We start from the raw sequence: 12,213 nt of genomic DNA on the forward strand, positions 1-12,213 counted from the left end.
ATTTTTCTATTCCCCCTTCTTTAGGGTCCCCAATTACATATACAAGTTCTCTTCAACTCAAGATGGGATTATGTCCCAATAAACCCATCATAAGTTGAAAGTATCATGTCAAAAATGCATTTAATACACCTAACTTACCAAACATCATGGCTTGACCTAGCCTGTCTTAGACAGGCTCAGAACACTTACATTAGCCTACAGTTCAGCAAAATCATCTAACATTTTATTCTTTTTCTATAATAAGGTGTTGAATATCTTTTGTTAGGCACTCTACTGAAAATAAAAAAACAGAATGATTGTGTGGGTACTCAAAGTACAGTTTCTACTGAATAAGTATCACCTATGCACCATTGTAAAGTTGAAAAATTGTAAGTCAGGGACTGCCTGCATATTAAACCAGTTAAAGTTGCCCCACAGCTTAATGATATTGTTTACATTTTAAATTTTATTTTTTTGTTTTTCATTTTGTATTATTTCTATTGCTATGTCTACAAGTTTACTAATATTCTCTTCCACAATGTCTAATTTGTCTTTAATGCTATCAGTGCATTTTTCATCTCAAATATTATAGTTTTCATTTCTAACCTCTATTTGGATCCTTTTCATATCTTCTATGTCTCTAATTAACATGTTCAGTCTTTCCATTAGCTTTTTGAACATATGGAATATAGTCATAATAACTATTTTCATGCTATTTGATAATTCTTACATCTTTGCCAATTCTAGATTTTTCTATTATTTTTCTTATAGTTATGGGTCATATTTTCCTGCATCATATGATTGCCAGGTAATTTTTGATTAGATGCCAGACATTGTATTTTTTTACCTTGTTGGGGGACAGATTTTTTTTTTTTTATTCTTATAAACATCATTGAAGTTGGTTCTCGGCCACAGTTAAGTTACAAGGAAATAGTTTGCCCTATTTAGATCTCTCTGTTAAGTTTGCTAGCAAAGCCCAGATCAGCATTTATTCTAGAGCTAATTATTCCCCACTTCTGAGGCATGGCTGTACTGAGCACTAAACACAATTCCATGAATTACGGGTTTTTCTAATTTATCTGGGGGATGAGAGTGGTCAGTGGACAGGCATATTTCTAGCCCTGTGCAAGCATTATTATTCCCTCTAATTCTCTTGGGTGCTCCAGCACTAGGGAGGTTTAAAAAAGAAAAACTCTTGAGTGATTCTTTCGGAGCCTCAGGGAGTTTCCTCATGTGCATCCATTCTCCAGTAATCTGCTAAATATTTGAAGGGAACCCTCTGCAGATCTCTGAACTTCTCTGCGTAACTCTCCTCTCTTCAGAATTCTAGCCACACAGGTCTCCTCAAGCTTTCAGTCAACATCCTCAACTCAAGGAGTTTACCAGGCTCTACTTGAGTGTCCCCTCCCTGTGCCATGGAAGGGGAAACTCAACTTTATCCTCACAGAGGGGAAAGATGTGTTTACTTCTCATATCTCAGGGAACACTACTCCTCATTGCCTGATGTCTAATATCTTGAAAAGTGTTGTTCCATATATTTTGTTCACTTTTTAAGTTGTTCCAAATAGAAGAGTACCTCTAAATCCTGTTAATCCATCTTAGCTGGAAGCAGAATTCTAAAAAATTGTTTTTCTTATGTTATAGAAATACCTACAAATAGAAAACAGTTAAATTCCTGATGCATATAACTCATACAACAAAAAAGCATTTAAAATTTTTTATAAATGTAATAAATCCACAAAGTAATAAAATTTAAATTAATTACATTAATTTAACATCACTAATTCTGTGATTTTGTTTAAACTAAACATGGTACTGATTGCTCTGGGACATCGACTTTAGTTTGGCAGATTTTTACTGTTTGTGCTGTGTTGACTCACTTCTCCCTTTAGTTCTCTGTATTTGAATTACTGAAAAACATTCATCTGTACAATGCACTATGATGTCATTCAGCCTCTACTTAGTTTGAATTCATCACTTACATAGCTAGTCTACCCCCTGTTCTCGTTGATGTTTCTACATTTACATGTGCAACTTGGAATATTGAAATTTTTGTGACAGTACTTGGCTATAAAATAGGCACTCAGATCATCCTAAATATACTTATATTAATTTTATTAATTTTCAAAATAATCATCGAGTTAGAAAAAAAATTTTAAAAATTATTTTACAGCCTGTGCAACACTGTGAGACTCCATCTCTAAAAAAAGAATTTTTTTTTTTTTTTTTTTTATTAGCTGGCATGGTGATTGTGATGGTTAATATTGACTGTCAACCTGATTGGATTGAAGGATGCAAAGTATTGTTCCTGGGTGTGTCTGTGAAGGTGCTGCCAAAGGAGAGTAACATTTGAGTCAGTGGGCTGGGAGAGACAGATCCACCCTCAATCTGGGTGGGCACCATCTAATCAGCTGCCAGCACATCTAGAATAAAGCAGGCAGAAGGTGGAAGGAGCCGAGTCTTCTGGCCTTTATCTTCATCTTTCTCCTGTGCTGGACACTTTCTGTCCTCAAACATCAGATTCGAAGTTCTTGGCTTTTGTACTTTCGGTCTTACACTTGTGGTTTGCCAGGGGCTCTCAGGCCTTCAGCCACAGACTGAAGGTGGCACTGTCGGCTTCCTTACCTGTGAGGTTTTGGGACTTGGACTGATCCACCACTGGCTTCCTTGCTACTCAACTTGCAGAAGGCCTATCATGGGACTTTACCTTATGACCATGTGAGTCAATTCTCCTTAATAAACTCTTTCATACATACATATATCCTATTAGCTCTGTCCCTCTAGAGAACCCTGACTAATACTGTGGTGTACACCTGTAGTATTAGCTACTCAGGAGGCTGAGGTGGAAACATTGTTTGAGCCCAGGATGTAAAGGCTGCAATGAGCCATGTTCACGCCACTGCACTCCAGCCTGGGTGACAGAGAAAGATCCTGTTTCAAAAAATAAAAATAAAATAAAATAAAATAACTCTTGTAGAGAACATGCAGTTTGAAATACACTGTTCCAATCCAAGACAGTAAAATGTTTCTCAAATTAGATGATCATAATGTAAAGGCTATTTGAGCCAAGAGAATTGCTGCAGATCTCTACTTTGTCCAAATGGACTGATAATGGGAGAGAAACAAGGAATGACGTGATGAGCTACAGAAAAATGTCTGCAAGAGAAAATGGGGGAAACTTTAAGAGAATAACCAAAATAAGGCTGGGTATGATGGCTCATGCCTGTAATCCTAGCACTCTGAGAGGCTGAGGCAGGAGGATTGCTTGAGCCCAGGAGTTCAAGACCAGCCTGGGCAACATAGTGAGACCCTGTCTCCACAAAAAATATTTTCTCTACGAAAGAGGCTGAAGTGGAAGGATTGCTTGAGCTTGAGAGGTGGAGGCTAGAGTGAACCATGGTACACCTCTGCACTCCAGCCTGGGTGATGCAGTGAGATCCTGTCTGAAGAAAAAAGAGAGAGTAACCAAAATAGCCACACACTGTAAAAAAGTAAGCATGACAATAGTTCAGTTACAAAGGTGGTTAACTAGGAAGACACTGCCTGACAGAAGAAACAAAAATAACGAGACAGGGGAAAACAGGCTATTCAGGATCTTTATGGATAATGCAGGAGTAAAAGAAAAGGTGGTATCTCTAGAAAAGGAAAAGAAAGGGTGTATCAGCGAAACTAAAGAGGAATTATCAGTGCAGTTTTTACCAATAGCCTGAGTATAGATCTGAATGATAACAGGATAGAATCCTGTTTTCTCAGAGAAGGGAAGGTGAGATTTTAGACCTTGCATTGGACCAGCGTGTGTGGGAAAGTTAAGTCATCAAGGTCCCTCACACAAGAATAATTCAGCAAGACAGACAAAAGAGAACACTACTCGGGGCTGCCTTTCTGCAGTAGACCTGGGCTTGGTTTCAAGGTCTTCCTGTCTGTGGTGCTCTATGTCTGCCTCTGGCTTCCTGAGTGCTCTCTTAGTTTAACCTGTAACTGCCCCATGAGCTCAGACTTTCAAGAACTTTTTCCTACCATGTGACTCAAGGGTAGATCTCCCATTTCCTTTTGTGCTTCATTCTCAGCCTTGGCATTGAGGTTTTTTGGATCAGGCTTACTTACTCTGTTTCGTCTTGATTCAGTGATGCTGTCTGTCATTTACCAAGGTGAGAAAAACCGTTCTCCAAGGAACAGAAAGTTCCCCAGTATGGAGGGGGGAAAGGGCCGCTGGAGTAACTATAACCCGAAGGGCAGGTCCTTATTATAGGACTGCATTAGTCTGTTCTCACACTGCTATAAAAAAATACCTGAGACTGGGTAATTTACAAAGAGGTTTCATTGGCTCACAGTTCCACAAGCTGTACAGTAAGCATGATGCTGGCATCCGCTAGGCTTCTGGGGAGGCCTCAGGAAAGTTAGAATAATAGCAGAAAACAAAGGGGTAGTGAGCACTTCATATGGCCAGAGCAGGGGAGGTGCTACACACTTTTAAACAAGCAGATCTCGTGAGAACTCACTACCATGAGGATGGCAGCACAGTGAGGGTGCAAAACTATTCATGAAGGATCCACCCGCATGATCCAATGACCTCCCACCAGGCCCCACCTCCAGCATTGGGGATTACGATTCCACATGAGATTTGGGCGAGGACACAGATCCAAACCGTATCAGAGACCTAAGAGCTAAATGGAATGCCAAGAAAAGTCCTTTAAACCTACCAGTCTTTCCAGCAAGTGTGCATAACACGGGGCTTTAATAACTGTGTAAAGCCAACTGAATAATCTGAAGTTCACCTGAGGAAAAAAACTCAAGTGTTTGTACCTAAGAATCCCCACTCTTCTATAAAGGTCAGTTTTCCACATAAACCTACACTGCATTGGAGTGGACAAAGTAGGTGCCAGAAAGAGTGAGAGAAGGTGGGAAAAGGCAAGAATCCAGGCTCCTGGTCTTTGATAGGAAAATCTTTTCCCTTTATATTCTGTCATGGACAGAGAATAGGGAAATCTGAGACACATCAGACAGGAGATGAGATTGTATGCCCTATTTCGGCTCAAAGGCTCCTTAGGAATTTAGCATCATCCACACTCTTCATACACCCTAACTTCAGGGTCGGAGTGTGACAGAAGTCCAGTTTCTCATCACTGGACATTCTTTTTCCATGACAAAACTCCCCAGAGGACATTCACATAGTCGGCCTGATAAGGCAGCTCTTAGGGGCAGGTCCAAAGACTGCCCTTCATTTAGGAGACCCTTACAGCTTCCTGTGTAGGCTCATTTTGCCAAAATAATCACTGCCTTATCCGACATTATTCAATTTAGGACTATACTAAGTATTAGATTTTTTTTCTTCCCAATAAAGCAGTTATTTTAATGGGTTTTTTCTCAACATTGTGATTATATGTTTTCTGAAAATAGCTGAGTGTTTTTTCTTGAGAAATAGTATCCTTATATATGAAAAAATTTAGAGCTGGAAAGGACAACAGGGATTGCAGTTCTCTTTAACAAGGAACTGAAGTCTAAAAAAATTAAGTATACTGTAGCCTCAGATTATCTTAGTAAAAAAAAAAAAAGATAAAATAAAATGATTAAGTAATTCGACTCAAGTCATACTTCTGTAACAGCTAAATATTATTCTCATGAAAAACCCACCCAAAGTTGAAACATAAAAAGTGGTGAAGCTGATATTCAGACTCAGATCTATTTGTCTCCACTGGCTTTGGAGGCAGCTGTGATATGGTAGTGAAAGCATAATCTGATACCAGCACCCATTATGCTGTGTGGCTTTTCTCATGCAGATAGAAAACTGCTCTGCATACCTAGATTGGTAACGTGAGTGCAGTGACGTGCTACAATTTGAATCAATGCTAATCAAGGCAAAAGGGATTTGGGGTTGTCCTTCTACTTGTGTTTCTGGAATCTGATTCTATTGACAACAAAACAACTGGCACCTGTTTCTTTCCAAGTCTTACTTGAATTCTTCATCAATTTTTCCCAGCCGTGGAGCTGCCTGTAAATCTAGAGCAGTGCTCCTTAAAGGGTCTGTGTGGACCACCTAAGCCAGAGGCAGTCACTGGGAGGTCCTTTTATAAATATACGCATATAAATATACCTGGGTCCCACCCAGAAATTCTCACTCAGAATTTCTTGGGGTAGAAGAGTAAACAGGGATTTTTGTATCTCCTGAAGATGCTTATTACACTGAAGTTTGAGGATCACTGAGATTATAGAGCAATATCCCTGTTCCTATGAGTGAGGCTGCAATAGCCTTTGACTGAGTGGTTTGAAAATAATAAAATTGAAATCATAATTAAGATCAGCTGGGTGTTGTGACACACGCCTGTAATCCCAGCCGTTTGGGAGGCTGAGGTGGGAGGAGAGTTTGAGGCCTGGAGCTCCAAGACTAGCATGGGCAACATAGCAAGATTCCATCCCTACAGAAAGAAATTTTTTAAAATTAGCATAGTGGGGTAGCATGCACCCGTAGTCTCTGCTACTTGGGAGGCTAAGATGCAAGGTTTTGCTTGGGCTTAAAAGTTTGAAGCTGCAGTGAGGTATGATCATGCAACTGTATTTCAGCCTAAGCAGCAGAGCAAGACCCCATCTCTGAAATAAGTAAATATCAGAGCAATCTCCAAGCAATCTTGCTCTCTTGTTCCCGTTGGAGTGCAGTGGTGTCATCTCAGATCACTGCAACCTCTGCCTCCTGGGTTCAAGCAATCCTCCCACCTCAGCCTCCCAAAGAGCTGGGATTACAAGCATGTGCCACCATGCCCGGTTAATTTTTGTATTTCTAGTAGAGACAGGGTATCACTATGTTGGCCAGGCTGGTCTTTAACTCCTGACCTCAAGTGATCTGGCCACCTCAGCCTCTCAAGTGATGAGATTCCAGGTGTGAGCCACTGTGCCCAGTCCAAGCAATCTTTTCTTAGGGAAACTGAACTCAATTTCCCAGGGGTGCAGTTATAAAACTATCATAAATGGCCTTTGTATTTTATTGTTCCAGACACACGATGATTTGGAAATTTTTTTAAAAAAGTAAAATACATATATTACTCTAATGCCCATTCGACAACTACTTTTAACATTTTGATATATTGTCCTTACATAAGGATGACTTAAAAATGGGCTCCTGGCAGGGTGCTGATGCGAGACGGCGGCAGCGGGGACATTTTCTGACTCCCTGGCACCTGACCCGGCTCCCCTTTCCATCCCGTCGCGGGGCCGGCCGCTACTCCGGCCCCAGGATGCAGAATGTGATTAACACGGTGAAGGGAAAGGCGCTGGAAGTGGCTGAGTACCTGACCCCGGTCCTCAAGGAATCAAAGTTTAAGGAAACAGGTGTAATCACCCCAGAAGAGTTTGTGGCCGCTGGAGATCACTTAGTCCACCACTGTCCAACCTGGCAATGGGCTACAGGGGAAGAATTGAAAGTGAAGGCATACCTACCAACAGGCAAACAATTTTTGGTAACCAAAAATGTGCCGTGCTATAAGCGGTGCAAACAGATGGAATATTCAGATGAATTGGAAGCTATCATTGAAGAAGATGATGGTGATGGTGGATGGGTAGATACATATCACAACACAGGTATTACAGGAATAACTGAAGCAGTTAAAGAGATCACACTGGAAAACAAGGACACTATAAAGCTTCAAGATTGCTCAGCACTATGTGAAGAGGAAGAAGAGGAAGATGAAGGAGAAGCTGCTGATATGGAAGAATATGAAGAGAGTGGATTGTTGGAAACAGATGAGGCTACCCTAGATACAAGGAAAATAGTAGAAGCTTGTAAAGCCAAAACTGATGCTGGTGGTGAAGATGCTATTTTGCAAACCAGAACTTACGACCTTTTACATCACTTATGATAAATATTACCAAACTCCACGATTATGGTTATTTGGCTATGATGAGCAACGGCAGCCTTTAACAGTTGAGCACATGTATGAAGACATCAGTCAAGATCATGTGAAGAAAACAGTGACCATTGAAAATCACCCTCATCTCCCACCACCTCCCATGTGTTCAGTTCACCCATGCAGGCATGCTGAGGTGATGAAGAAAATCATTGAGACTGTTGCAGAAGGAGGGGGAGAACTTGGAGTTCATATGTATCTTCTTATTTTCTTGAAATTTGTACAAGCTGTCATTCCAACAATAGAATATGACTACACAAGACACTTCACAATGTAATGGAGAGAGCATCAAATCTATCCTAATGATTGGTTCTGATTTTTAAAAAATTAACCCATAGATGTGACCATTAACCATATTCATCAATATATACAGTTTCTCTAATAAAGGGACTTACATGTTTATGCATTAAATAAAAATATGTTCCACTACCAAAAAAACAAAACAAAACAAAAAAATGGGCTCCTTAGTCAGAAGCAATATTGTGTCAAACATCCATTAATACCCAGATAGTCATACTGGCAGAAGCGCTGTGGTCAGGGAAGACAAATCCATATCCTGATTAAAGTTATTCACAGAGAACAAACAGCTACCTCCTCCATTGTGGCCAACCTGCCAAGAGGTAGTCTTCTCCTCTTTCCCAGATAAAAATCCTGTGTAGAAGTCTCCCTTGGCAGTCCCTGCTGTTGACAAGGTAGGCACTCAGAAACAGGCATCCCACAGTGGAAGGGATCAGGATTGTGCATGAGCTCAACATGTACTTTAGGAAGTGTCATCCACCTATCTCTTCCCCTAACCTTTGGTGACCTTTGTCACCAATCTACCGAAACCTTTTTTTCTGAGTCACCAACATTCAACCAAACTCTCAGTCAGTGTCCATGAATCAAAATATCTGTACTTCTGACCATTTCTTCATCTACACAGAGTGAACAGCTAAATGTATTGCTCAGAGTTCTGCCTACTGGGAGAATTTCCCATCACCAGTCTTACAAGGCCATCCCTGAATGGGGTTGTAATGCTGCGGCCATCTGCAACCAGTTGATGCCAAATATATTGTAGAAAACCATCTGTAAACCAGGCCTTAGCTTTTTCTTCCTCAGTCAGCTAGTGATTGGGAACTCCCCACAATGAGTAATTAGAGAGACAGCACTGTAGCAAGAATAGGTGCTGTAGGAAATCAAGCCACCTCTCATGTAACATACTTACATCTTCAGGACTTCAGGATCTGCTTGCACTGAATCTCATTCATACCATTTTCACTTGATATCGGATTGCTGATGCCTTCAACCAATGTTCTATCTTGGTGGTTCAGAAAACATCCAGTTTACCATGGGTAGCTCAGAACATGTGATCACCAGATGTCCCATTACCAGAAGTTTACTCTCTACCAGGGCCCAGTAGAAAACCAAAATCTGTTTCTGAAAAGAATTATCTATTCCGAAATCCTAGTGGTCTGTGCTTCATCCAGTGTAACTGTTGTAGGCATGCTCTAAAATGACCCCCAATGATCTCCACCTCCTGCTAATCATGCCTTTGAGTAATCCCATTCCCTTAGGTATGAGTTGGACTGGTGGCTTGCTTCTAATTAATAGAATATGGCGGACGTGATGGAATATCACTTCTGAGATTAGGTTTAAAGACTTTGGTTTCCATTTTGGTCTCTCTCTCTCTCTCATCACTTACACTAGAGAAAGCAAGCTGCCATGTTGTGAGAAGGCCTAAGGAAAGACCCATGTGGCATTCAAGAAACTGAAGCTCTCAACTCATCAAACTTTGAGGAACTGAACCCTGTAAACGACCAAGTGAGTGACGTTGGAAGCGGATCCTTCAATGCCATTCAAGTAACTGAGATGACTGTGGCTCTGTCCAGTGGCTTAGTGCAACCTCATGAGACACCATGAGCTAGAACCACCCAGCTATGCTGTTCCTGGATTGTTGATCAACAGAAATTGTGAAATAATAATTATTGTATTTTTGAGATGAAGTTTTGTTCTTGTTGACCAGGCTGGAGTGCACTGGTGCTGTCTTGGCTCACTGCAACCTCTGCCTCCCAGGTTCAAGCAGTTCTCCTGCCACAGCCTCCCAAGTAGCTGGGATTACATGCATCTGCCACCACAACCGGCTAATTTTTTTATTTTTTGTATTTTTAGTAGAGATGGGGTTTCACCATGTTTGCCAGGCTGGTCTCAAACTCCTAATCTCAGGTGATCCATCCGCCTTGGCCTCCTGAAACGCTGGGATTACAGGTGTGAGCCACTGTGCCCAGCCTAATTATTGTTGTAAGCTGCTAAATTTGGGAGTAATTTGTTATGTATCAACAGATGACTATAATGATGATTTGTGGGCTTATGTGTGTTCCACACAATACTGTTTGTGATCAAGGAACTCGTTTCTCAGCTAAAGAAGTTTACCAATGAGCTCATGCCCATAGTTTATTGGTCTTGCCACACATGACATCTCTCAGAAGCAGCAAGGCTGATAAAACAGCTTACTGGAGCCGCCAATGATGGATGTGTTCCTCATGATCTGGCACCACAAGCCCACCATCTTCACGGATGCCAAGGAGTCCAGCATGGTGTTTGAGCTGAAGCACATCGTTGTGGGCATCCTGAAGCAGCCGCCCTACGAGCAGCGGCTGTACAAGGACGACCAACTCTTGGATGATGGCAAGCCACTGGGCGAGTATGGCTTCACCATCAAACAGCACAGCCATAGGCCCCAGCCACAGTGGCGCTGTCCTTCTGGGCAGATGACACCTTCGAGACCCTGTGCATTGAGCTGTTCTCCAGCCCATCCAAGCTGCCTGAACTGATGAAGCCCCAGGTCTTGGGAAGCAGTGCCAATGAACAAGCTGTGCAGTGAGGACCCCCAAGAGGCCCATTCCCCCCAATAAAAGGTATTTGGGAGTCAAAAAATACACACACAAAAACAGCTTACTAAAGTTTCTGTTACAGTGCCAATTGGGAGTCAACATTCTGAAAGGTTAGGGCACTATCCTATAGGATAGAGGATATTCTTAGAAACAGAGATTAAATGATATAGGGTACTCTTTCTTCCACTACCAGAATACATGAATCAAGGGGTGGAAGTGGGAGTGGCTCCTCCACGATTATAGTTAACTACCAACCAGCAAAATTTTGTTTTCCATTCTGCAACTTTGCTGCTGGTTTAGAAGTTTTAGCTCTCAAAGGAAGAATGCTTCCATCAGAGGTCACAACAATGGCTCCACTGAATTGGAAGATGAAACTTCCATGCTACTGAAATGACTAACAAAGGAGGGATCATTGTTTTTGCCAGGGTAATTGCTTCCAATTACTAAGGATAAATTGAGTGGCTGCTACAGTAATAGAGATACAGCAGACTATGTTTAGAGCCCAGGACATTCTGCAAGGTGCTTCTGGATACTATCAAATCCAGTAACAAAAGGCAGGGCAAAACCACAGCAACACATATAAAAACAGACCACTAAGATTTAGACCCTTTGGAAGTGAAGGTCTGGATCACCCCACCAGGAAAGAATTCTGACTGGTTGTGGGGCCAGCTAATGGCAAAGGAAACAGACTACATAGCAGATATGACTACCCAGGATTATAATAATTATGTAATTTTCTTCCTTGCTTGCTATGTATATATTGACACATATTTACTTATTTCCCCCTCCTCTTCATTGTCCCCGTTATATTTTTTACCAGGACTGTTATCAGTGGTTAACCTTACAATTTTGTCTGTGAGGATATTTAGGTAAGATTACATAAAACAGACATCACGCAGATATGGATATAGTGACTACTGACACTTTGGGCCCTCTTTTTTAGGAAGAGGAGAGAAACATCTGTAAAGAAGACAGTTGTTATCTTGCTAAGCAAAAGCAGTAAGATACTATTGTTATTATTAGAAACACATAAGTTGATGCTGAATGACCAAAAGGATAGATTCTGCTGGCTACTTACTGTCAGCTTCAAGCACACCTTTCGAAACTCTGGTTCATGTTTGGGTGTACAAAGTATAATTTCCAGACTCCCTTGCCACCTGGCTTCTGGTTAGGTTCTGCAAAAAGAAAACCCTGGGTGGAGCTTTGAAAGAGAGAGAAGAAAGGGAGAGAGGACTTTCCCTGCTCCCAGGTCCTGTCAGGATTGCTCTCATGGCGGCCGCGGCAGCAGCAGCAAATTATGGCACTGAGCTTCTTTCAGCACCGTCACTGGCCCTGGCAATATCCTTGCTGTGCTCCCTTGACAGTAGCAATACTAGTCCCACTGTGCTCCCTCACCCACTGGGCCATGCCACCTACACCAAATGGGCACCTGTCAGGTTGCACTCTGATAACACTACTCTTACCTTTCA

At 41.6% G+C, this 12,213-nt stretch overlaps 2 protein-coding genes and 1 pseudogene across 3 annotated transcripts in view; 2 read left to right on the forward strand and 1 right to left on the reverse strand.

The window, feature by feature from the left end:
- Positions 1–12,213, reverse strand: part of RTCA (RNA 3'-terminal phosphate cyclase) — an 81,380-nt gene that overhangs the window by 36,152 nt on the left and 33,015 nt on the right. The window contains exon 11 of one of the 2 annotated variants that reach the window (XM_039460831.2): positions 8,303–11,919. The exons of the other annotated variant lie outside the window; for it this stretch is intronic. Within the exon in view, the coding sequence (XP_039316765.1) occupies positions 11,857–11,919 (63 nt within the window). The 3' untranslated portion in view covers positions 8,303–11,856. Of the gene's footprint in view, positions 1–8,302; positions 11,920–12,213 lie in introns of those variants that run through there. 2 annotated transcript variants of the gene reach the window in all.
- LOC101045703 (ubiquitin-like-conjugating enzyme ATG3) lies at positions 7,113–8,166 on the forward strand. Its single transcript, XM_039460856.2, is given in 2 exon segments — positions 7,113–7,811; positions 7,813–8,166. Coding segments are annotated over 2 exon segments (945 nt in total). The 5' UTR covers positions 7,113–7,205; the 3' UTR covers positions 8,152–8,166.
- LOC101046018 (elongin-B pseudogene) lies at positions 10,379–10,734 on the forward strand (annotated as a pseudogene).

This window comes from Saimiri boliviensis, chromosome 11, assembly GCF_048565385.1.
Source record: "Saimiri boliviensis isolate mSaiBol1 chromosome 11, mSaiBol1.pri, whole genome shotgun sequence".
NCBI lineage: Eukaryota > Metazoa > Chordata > Mammalia > Primates > Cebidae > Saimiri > Saimiri boliviensis.